Source organism: the organism of the source record quoted next, unplaced genomic scaffold, assembly GCF_019419815.1.
Source record: "Pyrus x bretschneideri cultivar Hongxiangsu unplaced genomic scaffold, Pyrus_bretschneideri_v1 Contig52, whole genome shotgun sequence".
Lineage (NCBI taxonomy): Eukaryota > Viridiplantae > Streptophyta > Magnoliopsida > Rosales > Rosaceae > Pyrus > Pyrus x bretschneideri.
This window is the reverse complement of record NW_025999790.1, coordinates 1660438-1677359: the sequence shown is the minus strand read 5'-3', so window position 1 is coordinate 1677359 and position 16922 is coordinate 1660438. Positions and strand designations below refer to the sequence as shown.

Sequence of the window (16922 nt, the reverse complement as noted above, 5' to 3'; positions counted from 1 at the left end):
TAAGTCGGTCGGTCAATATAACCGCGTCGGCAAACGCAAAGTAGAGTTTGTCACTTCTTCTTTTTTCTTCCCTTTAAAGTTTTACATTTGCTTTGTTTGTGTTGACTGGTTTTGGTGGGTGGATAGGCGAACCTTCTGGCTGAGAGTTTTAAATGTTTTTGCTTTGCGTGTTTGAATTGCAAATCTTGTGTGGGGGTGATCTAAAACCCAATGATATAAAACCCTCTTGGGTATTTGTTGAAATTTTGTAGAATCTGAAGTGTCTTAGGGGAAAAAGGTTTCTGGAAGTTTGACAAAGGGGTTGTTTAGATTTTGGTGAAAACCCCACCAAGAAAATCTAAAGTTTTTTTCCGAATCGATTTTGTTGTGGTGATTTGTTGATCTGAGCTGTGCAGTTGAGGGTGGTGTAAATCTATGATACAAAATCAGATGTGAGTTGTTTCAAACTTTGTATGTTTGTTTGAATTTAGGAATTAGGAAGTTAGGTTTTGCAGCTTCAAAGAGCGAAGAGATCTTCTTGCGATTGATCGTTGTCAGTTTGATCGTGATTTCGCTTCTCAGTGAGTATAATATTGGAAACGTTTGTAGTGTCTGTGAGCATTTGTTGTTGTAATTGGCTGTGCATATCTTAAGTTGCTTGGAGACGAGTTTAATTGGACGAAGAAAAAGAAGAAGAAAATGGTTGGGAGTACTGATGGAGTGACCGATAAGGTCTACTCAAATGGGTTGCTTCACCAATCAAGTGATTCTGTTGAGCAGAAGCTTGATGATCTTCGGCGTTTAATGGGCAAAGCAGAAGGTGATCCACTTAGGATAGTTGGTGTAGGTGCAGGTGCTTGGGGAAGTGTCTTTGTTGCTATGTTGCAAGATAGTTATGGTCATTTAAGAGATAAGGTCCTAATAAGAATATGGAGAAGACCAGGAAGATCGGTTGATAGAGCAACAGCAGAACATTTATTTGAAGTGATCAATTCAAGGGAGGATGTGCTGAGGAGACTGATTAGGCGGTGTGCGTATTTAAAATATGTTGAGGCAAGATTAGGTGATCGGACGCTTTTTGCAGATGAGTTACTCAAAGATGGGTTTTGTGTGAATATGATTGATACCCCTCTTTGCCCTATGAAGGTTGTCACAAATTTGCAGGAGGCTGTTTGGGATGCTGATATTGTGGTGAATGGGCTGCCATCAACAGAAACTCGTGTGGTCTTTGAAGAAATTAGTAGGTACTGGAAAGAGAGAGTAACAATGCCAGTCATTATCTCTCTTTCAAAAGGTGTTGAGGCTGAATTGGAGCCTGAACCACGCATAATTACGCCCACTCAAATTATCAATCGAGCAAGTAAGGCTGATTCCATACTTTTCATGGATTGTTAACAATGTTTTTAGGGTCAATGCACTGGTAGCTAAGGTTCTGATACCTATTTTTATCCTTGAGCATTTCTTCTTGGTTGTTTTCTGCTATCTGTTTCATCATTTCGGGTGCTCTTTGATGCTGAGTTATTTACTTAGTGTGTTTTATAATTGTTTGATAATCCCTCCATTGAGTTGACGGCCTTGAGATTCTTAGTGGAGTTTTCTTTCTGATTATAAAAGTAATCTTTAGTTATTTATTTATTTATTTTATGCTATTAGAGTGGTTCATACTTCATAAAATGGTTGTATGGTTATGATAGATATTCAGTCAATTAATTACCTCGTACGTTTTTTACCCTGGCTATTCTGTTCTCTTAATATGTACTCTTTTTTTTTTCAGCTGGTGTTCCCAATGAGAACATTCTCTACCTTGGAGGACCCAATATTGCCTCTGAGATTTACAACAACGAATATGCCAATGCTCGGATATGCGGAGCTGACAAGTGGAGAAAGCCCTTGGCTAAGTTTTTAAGGCAACCCCACTTTATAGTATGGGACAATGGGGACCTTGTTACTCATGAAGTTATGGGTGGCTTAAAGAACGTCTATGCCATTGGAGCTGGTAAGATTCTGTTCATTACATCTCCTATTTGATAAACGTTAAGAGAGTCAGACCTTTTCTTGAATTTAACCCTAAATGGTCGGACTGCACTGCAAATTAACACATACTAGAATGACTAAAAAGTCTGAGGTGGTGTAGTTTCATGAACTAAATAAAATAAATGAGTGAGTGAGAGAGAGAGAGACGACTTGTGAGCAAGGAATTGCAAGATTATGCCAAATCATATTTTACTTTGGTTTTTGGCAAAGCTGAAATATGAGTAGGCTTTGATAATTAACCAAAAGATGCTGCATTTGTGTGTATAATTGCTTCATTCCACAAAATGATACGCATGCAAAACATATATATTGTTGGGATTTTGAATTATCTACTTCGTCGACCGAAGTAGATAACTGAGGCATGCTTAAGACTCCAAAATTTCATTGATGGCCTCACTTCAACTTGGAAACATGGTTTATGATGATTCAATGTCTATAGACCTAAGTATGCATGTTAGATAAGGAATTGCTAATGGACCTCAAATATCAGTCTCATTTCCATAATGTCATTAAATAAATTTGGAAAGCTATTTAGCCATACTCTTAAATTTATACATTTTTGCTACAAGCCTACAACAAACCTTACATTCTCTTAAACTTGAGCATTCTTATTTTAGGAGAGGATCTCTCCCATATTCAATTCGAAGGATAATGGACACTCAAACATAATTCTATTTAGTTAACTGTTCTGGTTACAGTCTGGCAACAGAAGTTCCCTATGTGTGTGTGGGCATGTGTGTGCGTCACAATTGAAGTTGTCTAAAGAAAGATTCATGTGTTGCAATCCTGTCTTTGGGTGACTGACTGAATTTTCTTGCAAAACATCCATTGCCGCATTTGGATTTCCATGTCAATTACCTTTATTAGATCTTGTGTCAATTGGAGGTTGATATATATGATTTTTGCCTTATATTGGCCTGATATATATGTTATCTTGGAATTTGCTTTGTTGTACAAGTGCTATCCTTAAACGTTGTAGGCAATTATAATTGATCAATTTAAGCTCATTTCTAAGAGTATGTATTTGAAGGCTTTAATCAATACATTCAACTTTGAATCATGACCTAACAGGAATGGTAGCAGCATTAACCAATGAGAGCGCCACAAGCAAATCAGTATACTTCGCACATTGTACATCAGAGATGATTTTTATCACTCATCTGTTGGCAGAAGAACCAGAGAAGCTGGCAGGGCCTTTGTTGGCTGACACGTATGTTACCCTGTTGAAAGGTCGCAATGCATGGTATGGACAAAAGCTGGCGAAAGGGGAGTTAAACCTTGAAATGGGTGATAGCATAAAGGGCAAGGGTATGATTCAGGTACAGATCTCAATCGACTTCATATTTATGGAGTAACAAGCAGAGCTTTGCCTTGCATCATTATTATTGTTTAATGAAATCTGGGCTTTGACCTGATGACATAGATTTGACTAATAAGTTCAATGGGAAACCTTCCAGATCTTTGCAATGATTAAAAAGACAAGTGCTTGCAATCACGAATCATATAACTTAAAATCGCATTCCAAAGAGTTATTTCAAAAACAATATTCTGGTGGCTGCTTGTAGCTTTCTTGTCTAGATATTCACAAGTCATGAACATACTGGACCTTGCTGATTCTGTACTTTAATGCCACATACAGTTGTGGAAAGAAGGATCATATCGAATATATGGTACAATGATGCTTGAATCTCATATTTTGGTTCCAAATAGACCAAGTCCTCTTCTAATATGCTTTAAAAATAGGTTTTTTTTAGTCAAAATGATCCCTGAGATTTGCATAACACATTACTTTGGTTCCTGAAATTTGAAATCAATAGAAGTGGTCCCTGAGATTGTCCACCATCAATCATTTTGGTCATTCCGTGCAAACTTATGTTAAATAAGGATCAAAATGACAAATATACCCTCAATTTAATAAATAATGGGTGAAAATGATTTGACAAAAATTAAGGGTATTTTGGTCATTCTATTCTTATTTAATGGAGATTTTTCAAGGAATGACCAAAATGATTGATGGTGGACAAACTTAGGGACCAATTATATTGATTTCAAATCTCAAGGGCCAAAATGAGAAGTAATGCAAATCTCAAAGACCATTTTGGCTAAAAAGCCTTAAAAAAAATTTGTTTCGAGTTATCTGTGTCATAATTACCTCTTAGAGTAAGGATCTGTATGTTTGTTCTGTCATGTGACTGCTTTCTGTTGCTGTAAAAAATATGTGTGGATTATCTTGTCTCAATTAAAGGAGATTGGCTCCTTGAAAGAGTGCAAAAGACGGCGCTTTCATTTATTGGAACTCTGTAATGATGAGACCGTTTGTATCTTGCAGGGGGTCTCTGCTGTGAAAGCATTTTTTGAGCTGCTAAGTCAGCCCTCCTTAAGTATCCTGCATCCCGATGAGAAGAAGCCCGTTGCTCCCGTTGAGCTTTGCCCTATCTTGAAGATGCTATATAGAATACTCATAACTAGGTATTACTTCTCTGTTTTTTCCAAATGAAACTAAGCCAATATCATTTTGATCAAGCTAGTTCAAATTAATGTGAATCATACTAGAAGTGAATTTGATGTCATCTCGTTATGTGAATCTTTAGGGAGTTTCCGTCGCAGGCTATTCTTCAAGCGTTGCGGGACGAGACCATGAACGATCCTCGGGACCGTATTGCAATCGCACAAACCCATGCATTTTACAGGCCATCCCTTCTTGGTCAGGGGCTTTGATGTGGAACCTCTCTCTTTTGCATGTAATTTTATCAGTTCTAAACTATGTCGTAAGAAGCACTGTTGTCGTAGTTTCGTATAGCATTCTGCCGGGGGATAATGTATCGGGAGAACGCTTGGTTATCGGATTGTTTTTCCGATGGTGAATTTTTTGGTGAGATTGCATAACATTAGTTTTATGGCTATTGCTTGTAAATCATACCCAAAATGTCACAGTAGCTTACATGGTTAAGAGTTTTTATTTGTTTGAATTTTTCTCTTTCAATATGGCTTGTAAAAAGAATACGACCGTCTATATTTCGAAATCATCGAGAACGAGAATTAAAGCAAAAGTCACTCTAAGACCATTTTTTTTTCTTTTTTCGGAGAACTAGATAATGCATTATCCAGACAGATATGTCAAAGAAAACAAGAAGGCCTATCTTGAGGCAAACAAGCCAGCTAAGGCAAATATAAAAGAGTGGTGCAAGGTGGTGCTTATGATGGTCTCCCTCGAAGACTTTTATCATAATAATTTGATATCAAACTCATACTTTTCAGTAATTGTAGTATTAAGTAGTGTTCCACATTGAGACTAAGTTACAATTTTAAGTCTCACCCAGGTTAGAACATCTGGATTTAAAACTTTGTATACCCATTTCGTAATTTAAAACTTAAAATTAAATTAGAAATTTGAAATCCGGCACAATATTACGTCTCAGTAAGATATATATTTTATCCATATAATTTTGTGCAAGATCTAAAGTTGATTTTCGGAACCACTACAGGGGCACATACCATAAAAGAAAAATTAAAGAATATTGTTCGAGTCAGTCCCAAAATATAAAAATTTATGCCAAGAAATAATTAAAAAAAAAAAAAAGTGGTGTGATATCTACACACCCTATTTTACTTCTCACACACTTTTTAATTTTCAGCCGTCGGATCAAATAAATTGAAGAAGATTAACGAACAGATATTATCAAATGATATGTAAGAAGTAAAATAAGTTGTGTGGATAACGCAAAAAAAAAAAAAAAAAAAAAAGTTACAAAGGAGGGGCGTTTTACTTTTCATTCCTTGGGTTGCGCAGACGTGAAGAAACAGCGGAGACGGCAGCGGCAAAAAGTGAAGAGTGAAGTGGAAAAGCCGAAAGATGTCGTTGGTGGACTACCCATCTTCAGACGACGACGTATCGGAGGAGGAGGTTAGGGAAAACAAGGAAAACGAGCCCCAGCAACAATTACCCAGCGACGATCCACGTCCTCACACCCAGTAATTCACGCCCCCCCCCCTCAGTTTATTCAATTTCATCGATAAAGTTGAAATCTTTTACTTCTTTCGAATTTATCACTATTTTTGTTATGGTTTTTTAATTTATGATATTCTGAGTAATTTCTATTATTTTTGTTTTGTTTAATTTGTAGAAAACTACGTGTTGGGATGCTGTTAATTTTTGCATATGTGGGTTGTAAATAAGAAAGGTAAATTCAAGGACTTTTAGGAAGAAGCATATTGTAATTAGCTTAGCCAGAATGAGGGTTATTTCCCATGTTTAGGGAAGTTATAAACTTGTTTTTGATACAAGCGATATTCTACACTAAATACCTTTAAGCTCGCCTCCGCGCACGCGGGGGTGTGTGGGGTGGGTTTGGAATTCGAACTTGAGTGCAGAAGGGGTCAACTTGGCTAAGCTGAGGTCTGACGGAAATTAAAACTTAGAGAAAGGCATATATTAAAGAAAATTTCATTTTATTTTCTGTCTTGTTTTATTTTATTATTTTAAATATTTCTAGGGTTTCATATTATTTCACATGATAGTGTTGCATAATGTTGTACTAAAAGAGGGTTTTTCATAGCAGTCCTAAATTTTTCACAGCTGGAAAAGTAGGTACAGTGTCCTGTATAAGCTTACCCTTACTTCGGTTGTATTTTAATTTGGTTTTGTTTGTTTTCTGTGTAATAGATTGGTTGTTTCATCATACCAGCAGCCGGAAAGTTCTGCCCCTTCATCAGCTCCTTCAATCCAGCAACTTCCTGATGCTTCAATGCTCTTGAATTCTCCTGTTTCCTCATCCAATATGTTGAGTGGCAGCGACCACTCTTCTCGTGTTGCAGCTGCAATGGTGGAGAGTTCATCACGCAAGAGGGAGAATGCATTTGCTTCCTCTGTTCCTCGCAATAAAGTTCCTAGAGGTAACTTGCCTCATTCCAGGAATGTTCCAGATACATGTTGGTGGTCTGCTGGTTCCGCCTCAGCTTCGTGGAAGGTCAGTTTCAATATATATGTTTTTCCATTTCCCACAGCTTATTTAGCATTTAAAATTTTTCCTTTAGGTTCTGGTTTTGTTTAACTGTTTAGCGATATAGAGATTTAGAGATACACTTTTGCATGCATATGTCTGCTCATGACTTGCACTAAGTTTGTATGGTTGTGATTTGAGGTTTAAATACTAACTTGCCAATTTGTTTTTGGAATTTTAACTAAACTTGCGTTACAGGTAGATCATGCTATTATGATAACAAAAAAGATTAGTAGATTTGTATATGCGATGAGTTGTAGTGAAAATTATACCATTACAGTGGATGGATTTTCTGACTTTGGCCTTCACATCTAAAAGGATTAAAAATTACCTGTTCAATTAAATTATGAGTTGAATAGGGGTTAAAGTGAAGGTTTAACCAAAAGAAATTATCCCTTAAAACCATCCCCTATTCTTCGCAATTCGTTGTAGAATTAACACATGAGAGAGAACCATATTCTGTACAGCATGTTGCAGATACAAAATGTTTATCAATTTTAATGGGATGGACTCTCCTAAGTGGGGGAAGAGTTGCACTCGTGGAGTGTGTGATATTGGCCTGTTTAACCGTTGTGATGACTTAATGGAGTGGACTCTTTTTAAGTTGGTCCTTGATAAGAATTCTGTTGCACTACTCTATATTCATAGGTTTCCTGAATACTTATAATGGTTCATCCTTTTGCCTTTGCTTTTACATGAAACGATGGATTTGGGTTGTTTACTACTGCATTGTATTTGATTCTATGATTGGACTTCATGGGATAGGATACTCATCGGAAAACTTTTGTCAAGTCTGTCTTCTACCGTACAGGGTCAGGTTTGTGTATTTCTAGGTCACTGCATGAATCTTGCTAAAACTAAAGCCATGGGAAATTTTTTTAGGAATAGAACAAATTCAATTTTTTTTGTGTTTGGTGAAGTTTTAGAAATCGATGCATTGGGAAAGAATTCTAAACTGATGGTCCTTGTTTCTTCCGGATGGTGGCAATCCCTGAACTTGGCATATTGTGTCTGTTGAGCAACGTTAAATATGCCAACTTTGTTCTACGTTAAGAGTTTTTCAATCTCACATCATTATTTTCATTTTTGGGTCCAGGAGCAACATTGTTACAGAAGATGTAGGAAAGCTATTTGTCAAAAAGCAGGCTGACCCTTCACCAAAGTAGACGATATCTAAACAGGTGATGACATAGTCGGAGTCTTAGATACTGTGTTTTTGTAACGAGAGTCTGGATAATGTCTTTCAGAATCACATCAACTACTGAGGACTTTGGTTGTGTAAAATGTAAAGAATGTTAGAGAAGCCATGTATTGTATTTTTGTTCTAGTTATCCTAAGTTGTGTCACAACAGTTAACTAGGTCTGGACGAAGTTTTCCAAAGGTAGGTTTTTTCTGCTTCTGATGGGTTTTGTTGCATTTATGAGGTGAAGTTGACTGTAATGCATTTGCGTTGTAGCTCGTGTGTTTTCTTGGACACTGACTCAAAATCTAAAGTGAGTCACTTGTCATTGAACTCTTTTGACCATTGTCGGAAGCTGTTGAAGAATGCCGCAAAGTGGTTGGATGAAATGCGGAAGCTCAAGATAGAACCATCAAATAGAGGAAAAGGTACGAGTTTTGCGCCTGAATTCTCTTCTTCTACTTCAGAGAGTTTGATAGATCTTGTAGAGGACTTTTTCTCTTCAATTGTTCCTCGAAAGAGTGCACCATCTGTCTCTAATGCGAATTTAGAAAACGAGATAACAGATGTCCCAAAATACTGAATCTGGGAACACACAGAGGAAGAATGTCCCAAATACTGAATTTGGGAAAGAGGAGAGAATGCCAATAAAGAAGGATGCTCCATATACTGATTCTGGGAACATGGAGAGACTACCTATTGGGAATGATGTCCGGAATAGGGATTTTCGGAACACGGAGACACCGTCGAAGAGAACGAACATCTTAATTACTGGGAATACGGAGACACCGTCGAAGAGGACGAACATCTCAATTACTCTCAATTACTGGTAATGGGGACTTGGCTCAAAACCGAGCGCGGTAATGAGGCTTTGTTGTTGTTGTTGATAGTCAAAACTAGCGTTATATATTTAGCCTCAAACGTTCATCTCGCTCACTACTCTCATTGCAACCCAATCTTGTTTACCTAGGAAAATTTGCAATCGACCCAACTCGACCCAGCACGCACACTCACTGCCGTCTCTACAGCATATACCACCGAAGCTCACGCATTCAACTCGACTTACAACCACTGAAGCCCTGCCAATCAACTCTACTGCAACGCCAGAACGCAAGCAAATTGAAGTTGAGTTCGTATAAATACAACCGAAATGGCGAAAAGAAGACTGATTTCTAGCTGACCTCAATGAACACTGAAATGTACAACCAAAAATGACGAGAAATGGTGTCGAAAAAATGTTGCGCAAACATACAACAAAAAAACTGAAGAGATTCCTCCATAGTTCTGCACAAAAATCTTTCACGAACAAGCAGTTTCGATCTTTCATGCAAGGTCAGGGCCACGGAGGAGAGGTTCGTAGACATCCTCGTGATCCCGGGAAACTTCTTGTTTCCTGACTGAAACAGGAATGAACTTGAGGACGACAGCGACGAGCAAACTTACAGCGCCGATCAGGACGCTTGTTAACCACAACTCCCAACTCAGTGGCACAGTTTGTGCAAACTTGCCCAAGAATTCAACTATGATGATCTGGAAAACAACGGTGGAGATCATCACCATCATGAAGGTGTAACTGCTGAACATGCCACTGAACACATTGATCTTCTCCATATCACGGCTGTTTATCTCGTTGAATACCTGAAAGACATGCAAAATTAGATCACCTGTATAAACAAAAACTTGTGTCGATTTCCCATGAACTTTTATTTTGATCAGTTTCTCCCGCCTTTAAACTATTGTAAATGACCAATTTACCCACTACGTTCTTGTTACCCACGTTTTATAGAGATGTCACATTTCTAGAAAAGAAAATTAACAAATATCATTTAACGAGCAGCATGTGACGTTTTTAGACGAAATTTGAATGGAATTTAAGTAAATATATGAGCTAAATTGGCCATTCCTGGGTGTAAAATTGACCAAAATAAATGTTTAGACAGATATGAACAAAGAGAAAACAATGTATCAGAAGGTAGTACCTGGCAGAACACAAAAGAGTTGAAGATAACGGTATTGAGAACGGAATTTGCATCTGAACCGGTGAGCTTCAAAAGCCGGATTCCACAAAACTTGAGAGCCAAAAGGACAGCAATCTGGTAGAAACTCTGGCCAATAATGTTCCTCCACATGATCCCGGTGATGAACTTGATGTTCCTTCCAACCGGTGGCCTTTTCATTAGACCCTCGTTTGGTGGCTCTGTAGCCAGCGCCAAAGCACCAAGAGTGTCCATGATCAAGTTCACCCAAAGCATCTGCACAGCCGTGAGAGGAGCGGTTCCTGAAAGTTATTTCGCACATTCATTAGCGCCTGCAATGCATTTGGTAAATATGTATGTCGAGAGGTTTTGAAGTAGTTCCGCTGATGAACAAACCTGAGACGCATGCTGAAATGAAACTGAGTATCAGAGCGACGATGTTAACTGTTAGCTGGAACTGTACAAACTTTTGAATGTTGACATAAACCGCCCGACCCCATCTTGCAACATTCACTATGCTTGTGAAGTTGTCATCCATTATTATAACATCAGCACTTTCTTTCGCAACCTGTAGACCGGCAGATGTTTAGCCGACTATTAGGATTTAAGAAGAAATAAAACAGTGATATAATAAAAATTGTGTAGGACGAGGTCTGTAAGTAACAAACCTCCGTTCCTGCAATACCCATAGCAAGTCCGATGTCTGCCTCGTGCAGTGCAGGAGCGTCATTCGCCCCATCACCAGTTACTGCCACAACTTCTCTAAGCTCATTCCTCAACTGTTTCACCAAGGTGTGCTTGTCCAAAGGCAACGATCGAGCCATTACCTGTGCAAAGATTTTTTCACTAAATTCCCGACAGAAAATTGATCCAGAAACTACTGCCCGTCAACACAAATGAGCATTTATACTAAGAAGTTATTAAAGCAATAGAAAAACTAAAACCTGCAGTTTCGGAATTATTTCTGCCATCTCCTGCGAGCTCTTATTTTGGAAATCTGGCCCTTCTATAGCCAAACCATCTTCTGTCAAAATGCCACACTCTTTAGCTATGGCTTTAGCCGTATTAATATGATCGCCAGTGATCATCCTTACCGTAATCCCAGCATCTAAACAAGTCTTCACGGCTTCCCTCACTCCAGGACGCACAGGATCCTTGATTCCAACAACAGCGATTAACGTATATTTATCGTCAGGAATACTGTCTTCACTAGAGGAGTCATATACATTCTTGAAAGCTAAGCATAGAGTTCTTAAAGCTTCACAAGCAAAACCATTTATGACATCTGAGATATTTGTTCTTTGCTCGTCCGATAGAGGCACAGCTTCACCATGAGTGGCAACAATATTATCGCACATTTTTAAGATAATTTCTGATGCTCCTTTGCAGAATGCTCGTTTCTTTCCTCCATCAGGCAGAGCCACTAGTACCGACATCTTTTTTCTGACTGAATTGAATGGTTCAACCATCAGTATCTTATAATCCTCACTGTAAGATTTAAAATCACCTCCCAGAAGCATTCCAAATTCAATTACCGCCGTCTCTGTTGGAGTCCCCATAATGCTATTCTTCCCATCTTCCCCCTTGACTACCTCCGTGCTTGTATTCAGAAAGATGGACTGTAAAAGGAGGTCATGTACTCCTTCAGAAGCCGACTTCAACACGTCATTGTTATCATTACTCGTTATAGTCTCGGTTTCATTACAGATCCATATCTTGTTCACAACCATATGATTTGTTGTCAAAGTTCCAGTTTTATCTGTGCAAATACAAGTAGCAGAACCCATTGTCTCACATGCAGAGAGATGTCTCACGAGTGCTTTATCAAACATGAGTTTTTTCATTGCAAAGGCGAGACTTAGCGTCACTGCCAGAGGTAGCCCTTCCGGAACTGCAACAACAATTATAATGACGGCAGTCGAGAAGTAATTCAAAAGCTTTAATGCATCTTTGGAAGACCAGTCTGTCATGTGACGGTGAACCGCCTTGTTTATTAAAAACCTTGAAGTCAGAACTATAAATGTTAGCACCGCGAAAGTCAAACCGATTTTTCCTATAATGGTTGCAACTCCATTAAGTTTTACCTGCAGTGGTGTCTCATTGTTTCCCCCTTCACTCAGAGCAACCATTAGTCGTCCCCATTCAGTCCTCATACCAACTGATGTCACCAACATTTTCCCAGAACCATCTTGCACTTTGGTTCCTGCAAGAAGAAAGGGTCTCTCTTGATTTATGTCCGCTGGCTCACTCTCACCTGACAAGCTTGATTCGTCGACTTGTAAGCTGTGGCCTGATATGAAAATACCATCAGCTGGAACTTGATCGCCGATGGAAAGATGAACAATGTCTCCAACCACCAAATCGTAGATAGAGACCTTCTGTCTGCGTCCGTCTCTAGTCACCTGAACAATTATGTTTTTCTCACTTTGTCCAGTTCTTTAAATTTCAACGACTGCTTGTAGTCACTGATTGCAGTCACCAACACTACTAGCAATATGCTAAGTATTATTCCCAAGCCATCATATATACCTTTCGGCATTCCTTCAGTTGTGATTCCAACACCTATAGAGACCGCAGCAGCAACCATGAGGATGACTAGAGTTAAATCTTGTAAGGCTTCCCAGAGAAACATCCCAAAACCTTTAGAAGGTTTCTCTGCATGTCGGTTGAAGCCATATATATCCTGCCTAATAGGTATCTTGCTTGAAACAACACCATCTTCCAGCGATACAGAAACCTCTCCTGCTAATCCTGGTACTCCTCCATGTCTTTCCAACCCTTTGGTATCGTGAGATCGAGCAAAGGATGCAATTTCCTCAGGATCAATGCCAAAACCAGCATCTTTAACTTCTTTGGGAAGATTACAATCCTAGCGATTGCCAGCTGAATTGTATAAAAAAATTAACATGACTTAGAAAGGAATCACAAGTTTAAATGAAGGAGATGTTACTATAATAAGAAGAAGAATATAATACCATCAATGAATTGCAATGCTGCTTTTTGTACGTATATAGCAACACGTATCTTCTCCTGACAAGAATCAACAGAAGCATAGCGAAAATGTTAGAATTAGAAAATATTTAAACCAGCATTTGGGAGTTAATTAAACAGGCTTTTCATGCTTAGCAGATGTCTTATACCATCAAACCTGATGCAAAACACTCATGATGCTGAGATAATCATACATTAGATATTTAATTAACATTAACAAGCCTTAATTTCCTGGCATCGAAACCTAGTTCGATTGAAATACTAGTCAGATGTGCTGACAATGCACGCCATCCTCACACAAGCATATAAAAAATTTCCTTTTCAAATACAACATCCTGACTTTACCAGGAAACCTTTATTCCTTTGTTTGTCATCATTTTTATCACACTATGAAATCGCAACGCTTTAAAATGGAGGTAATACAAAAGCAACGAAACCGAAACCAGGAAACGCCATTTTCTGGACATCTAAACAATTTGCAGCTTCATAGCATCAGTGGTAAGTTTTTACCTCAATACACATGGTGGGAATTTGAGTCTCGTACTCCCGATTTCTCCCCAGGCCTTAGACCTCCATTGAACTATTTACTTGTCATTGGTATATTCTACTACATCAAACCCTCTTCTATATGTACCACTTCCATATACTTTTTTTGGGCGAAACAACGGGGCTAAACAGCACAAAACAAAAGCACATAAAGAACTTAGCCCTGAGAGTCTATACAAATGACTATATCTCGAAACCCCACAAAGATCATCTATCATGTTTATATTTTCGTAGAGAACGAAAAAATATATTTCCTTAATGGTTTAATTGTTTCATTAAGCTGAGATTAGTAACCCCCGTAAGCTTGAAAAACCATAGCTACAATTCAATAATTAAGTTTAATGCACAGTAATAAAGAGATTCAACACCCTGAAGCGAAGACATTTAGAAATAATTAAGTTTATGAAATTAAAACATAACTGCTAAATTAAATGCATCAAACTGTAGCGACACTACTTATTCCACTGCTTAATGCAACCTACTGCGTTTCAAGTTCAAATTCGATATTTGCCAAATCAAGAAATTTAACTACTAAAACACTCGTAGTGACGTAGCATTAAAGCCACATGTCGTTTGTGGAGTAATCATCCACCTCAATATTTTGCAAATCATGAAACTTGATCAATCATGAATAATGGTTGATTATGTCACTGCTCCCTCACAAGTATAATTATGTAAGAATTGGCAAAGGCCTGTTGAGTTTCCAAGGAAATCTTAGGCTCCTAACGAGAAAACAAACACAAAAAATAGAAAGTAACACATGCATCTCATCTATTCCTCTGATTTCTCCAAAAAATTTCAAAGCCAAAGCAGAACGTGACATGAAATTTAAAGTAACGAGCTATCGTTCATTCGTTTAAATGTGACAAACACAATGGCGAGAATCGCAACACTTAATTGAAGAAATTATAAGAACAATGACGATGGAGAGGTTGAAAGGAACCTGGAGGTTCTTGCGCTTCCGCTTGTCCTCAGCGCGCTTGGCGAGATCAGCGACCATGCGGAACCTTCGGGTGGGGTTCTTGATGACGGAGACGGCGGATCTCCACCGCTTCAGGGCTTCCTCGGACGGGCGTTTAGGTTCGACGTCGAAGTTCCTCCGCAAGTACTCCTCCATTTTCTCTCTCATGATTTCCCTCTCTTCTTCTGAATACGATGACTGTGATCAGTCTGACTGACTCGCTATGGGTGATTCAGCAACTCAGTTCGTTTGGATCTGTGAATTAATTCGCAGTGTGTGGATTGAATGATTGAGAGAAAAAAGGAGATGGAGTTTCATTTCGTGTTATGGAAATGTTCAAAACCAAGCCGAGAATGGCGGGAATGTTTTTGCGTGTATTAAAAGGGAAGAAGACTTAATTGTTACTTAGTACTACGGTGGTTTCTTTTTTACTCGTAAGTAAGAAGTTAGGTTTGATTTTTGTTAAAGGCAAATTTGAACCACATTATTGCTAACACATTATGAGCCTAAGCTAACCCCCTCAATTTAGTGTAGATAATATCGTTTGTTAAAAAAACTAATACTCATTAGCATGGATGGCATACTTATGTTCATAATTACGTTGTACATGTTTTTATATTTTGTAGTCGTATGCATGCCGGACAAGAATATAAATGTTGTATCTTATTCAGTTTGTTACATATAATCTGTATTTTGGACGTCTCTTATTTAAATCTCTTAAATAAATAAAAAAACAGAGTGCGCTATTTATAATTTAAGAAGAAACGCACCATAAATTAGTATTTCCGATGCTCTTGAATCTTTCACAATTCAATCATTTTATTGATACTTTCCGTATGTCAAAGTGATATTTTCCTTGGTTTTGAGGATAAACTGTGATTCTTTACGGATTTTTGTGTCCGAAGCTCAAGGGCTTAGAGATTTGAATTATTCATTTTAAATCATGTGGCTCCTAGTTAGCTCATTTCATTATGCCACCTCACACAAAGCAAGGGTCCCAAACTTTCTCTCTTCAACAAGCTAGATCTCCTGATCCATGGACTTCAGACACAAAAATCTAGAGATGATCTCAAATTTTTATGGATTTCTTTTCTTATTAAAGCTCGAAAATGGCCATCCAAATATGTTAAAGAATAGTATTCGTTTTTTTGTTGTTGCTGTTGTTGTGAATAGTACCCCCATATCCTAAAAAAATAAAAATGAAATGACCCATTGTTTTACGTATTTGCGCTTTATAAGAAATTAATTGGCCTAGATTAAAACATGTTTGCCTAGAGAAATAGTAAGTAAACTTCAAGAATGGGAAATATTAACGAAACAAATTTTAACTACTATGCGACGTGGTTAGGGTTTTCTTTTTATTCACTACGTCCTAAGTTTAAACAATTTGTTTTACTAAATCAAATGAGTGAAAAAATTCTTGTGCGATTGTGTGTCGGTTATTACAACTTTTAATGACGACAATTCTATACCAAAAACAAAAGTAATAAAAATAAAAAAATGAAAAGACCAAGAATGATTGTCAGGAAAAAATTGTCGCCAACCCTAAAACGAATGGGGTCAGGGCTGCTGACAAAAGATTGTCTTTGTTTCTCTCTAATTTCTTTTAACAGTTACTTTAGGCCTGTTTAAGGAAAGCCCAATCAAACAACCACTTCGGTCTCCAAATTTTCTGGGACTCCAGATTCCTACGGCACTCGTTCTGTTGGTTACCAGCTTAAACCCAAATAATATTCATGTTTTTATAGACAAACTCAAAATGCTTAGCAATTTGTTTGGGAAATGATAGATATGTTAGAATATGGGCATAAGTGTAAGTATATTTTAGCCGGATGTTTGAGTTCAAATTGGTTTAGAATATTTTTATTAGAAGGGGTTTGAATGTCTTAGTTTATATACAATTGAAACTGAGAACTTATCATAAATTACTCATTTATATTAAAATTGGGAGAAAATATTGGTTTCCTACAAGAATTCTAATAGGAGTATCGTAAGGATTGTTTATGTATATAAATAGTGATTACTGCTCTCACAAAAAATAATCCGGCTCATTATTAAACTTAGACCTATTATAAGCGGAACATATTATTTCTGCAAGAGAGAAAAAACTTACCATTGAACTCAGCTATAACTTCGTCTTCTTCGACTTCTTTTAGATCAGAAATTAACTAGCAAACGATACGTTCGAAATTTAATATTGAACGATATAAAAGATTATTAAAATACAATCCTAAAAGTTGGTTATATAGTCTTA

The 16922-nt window shown here is 37.7% G+C and overlaps 3 protein-coding genes across 3 annotated transcripts; 2 read left to right on the top strand and 1 right to left on the bottom strand.

Moving 5' to 3' along the window:
• The first annotated feature begins 297 nt into the window (after positions 1–297).
• LOC103945550 (probable glycerol-3-phosphate dehydrogenase [NAD(+)] 1, cytosolic) lies at positions 298–4982 on the top strand. The gene is made up of 5 exons (XM_048570315.1): positions 298–1339; positions 1754–1975; positions 3085–3332; positions 4343–4482; positions 4605–4982. Exons 1-5 carry the CDS (start codon positions 679–681, stop codon positions 4729–4731), a joined length of 1398 nt encoding a protein of 465 aa, XP_048426272.1. The 5' UTR covers positions 298–678; the 3' UTR covers positions 4732–4982.
• Positions 4983–5767: 785 nt separating this feature from the next.
• On the top strand, positions 5768–8472 carry LOC103945545. Its single transcript, XM_009356127.3, is given in 4 exon segments — positions 5768–5985; positions 6677–6941; positions 6943–6980; positions 8110–8472. Coding segments are annotated over 4 exon segments (492 nt in total). The 5' UTR covers positions 5768–5866; the 3' UTR covers positions 8180–8472.
• An 891-nt stretch (positions 8473–9363) lies between these two features.
• On the bottom strand, positions 9364–14949 carry LOC103945544 (calcium-transporting ATPase 4, plasma membrane-type-like). Its single transcript, XM_018647056.2, is given in 8 exon segments — positions 9364–9832; positions 10174–10472; positions 10567–10738; positions 10839–10997; positions 11115–12595; positions 12598–13053; positions 13146–13200; positions 14651–14949. Coding segments are annotated over 8 exon segments (3123 nt in total). The 5' UTR covers positions 14837–14949; the 3' UTR covers positions 9364–9517.
• Positions 14950–16922: the final 1973 nt, after the last annotated feature.

Excerpts from the sequence above, each read along its gene's own strand:
- LOC103945550 (XM_048570315.1), top strand. The coding sequence starts at position 679 with ATGGTTGGGAGTACTGATGGAGTGACCGATAAGGTCTACTCAAATGGG. Across the intron at positions 3,333-4,342 it reads AGGGCAAGGGTATGATTCAG|GGGGTCTCTGCTGTGAAAGC; the intron begins GTACAGATCTCA and ends TGTATCTTGCAG. Across the intron at positions 4,483-4,604 it reads TATAGAATACTCATAACTAG|GGAGTTTCCGTCGCAGGCTA; the intron begins GTATTACTTCTC and ends GTGAATCTTTAG.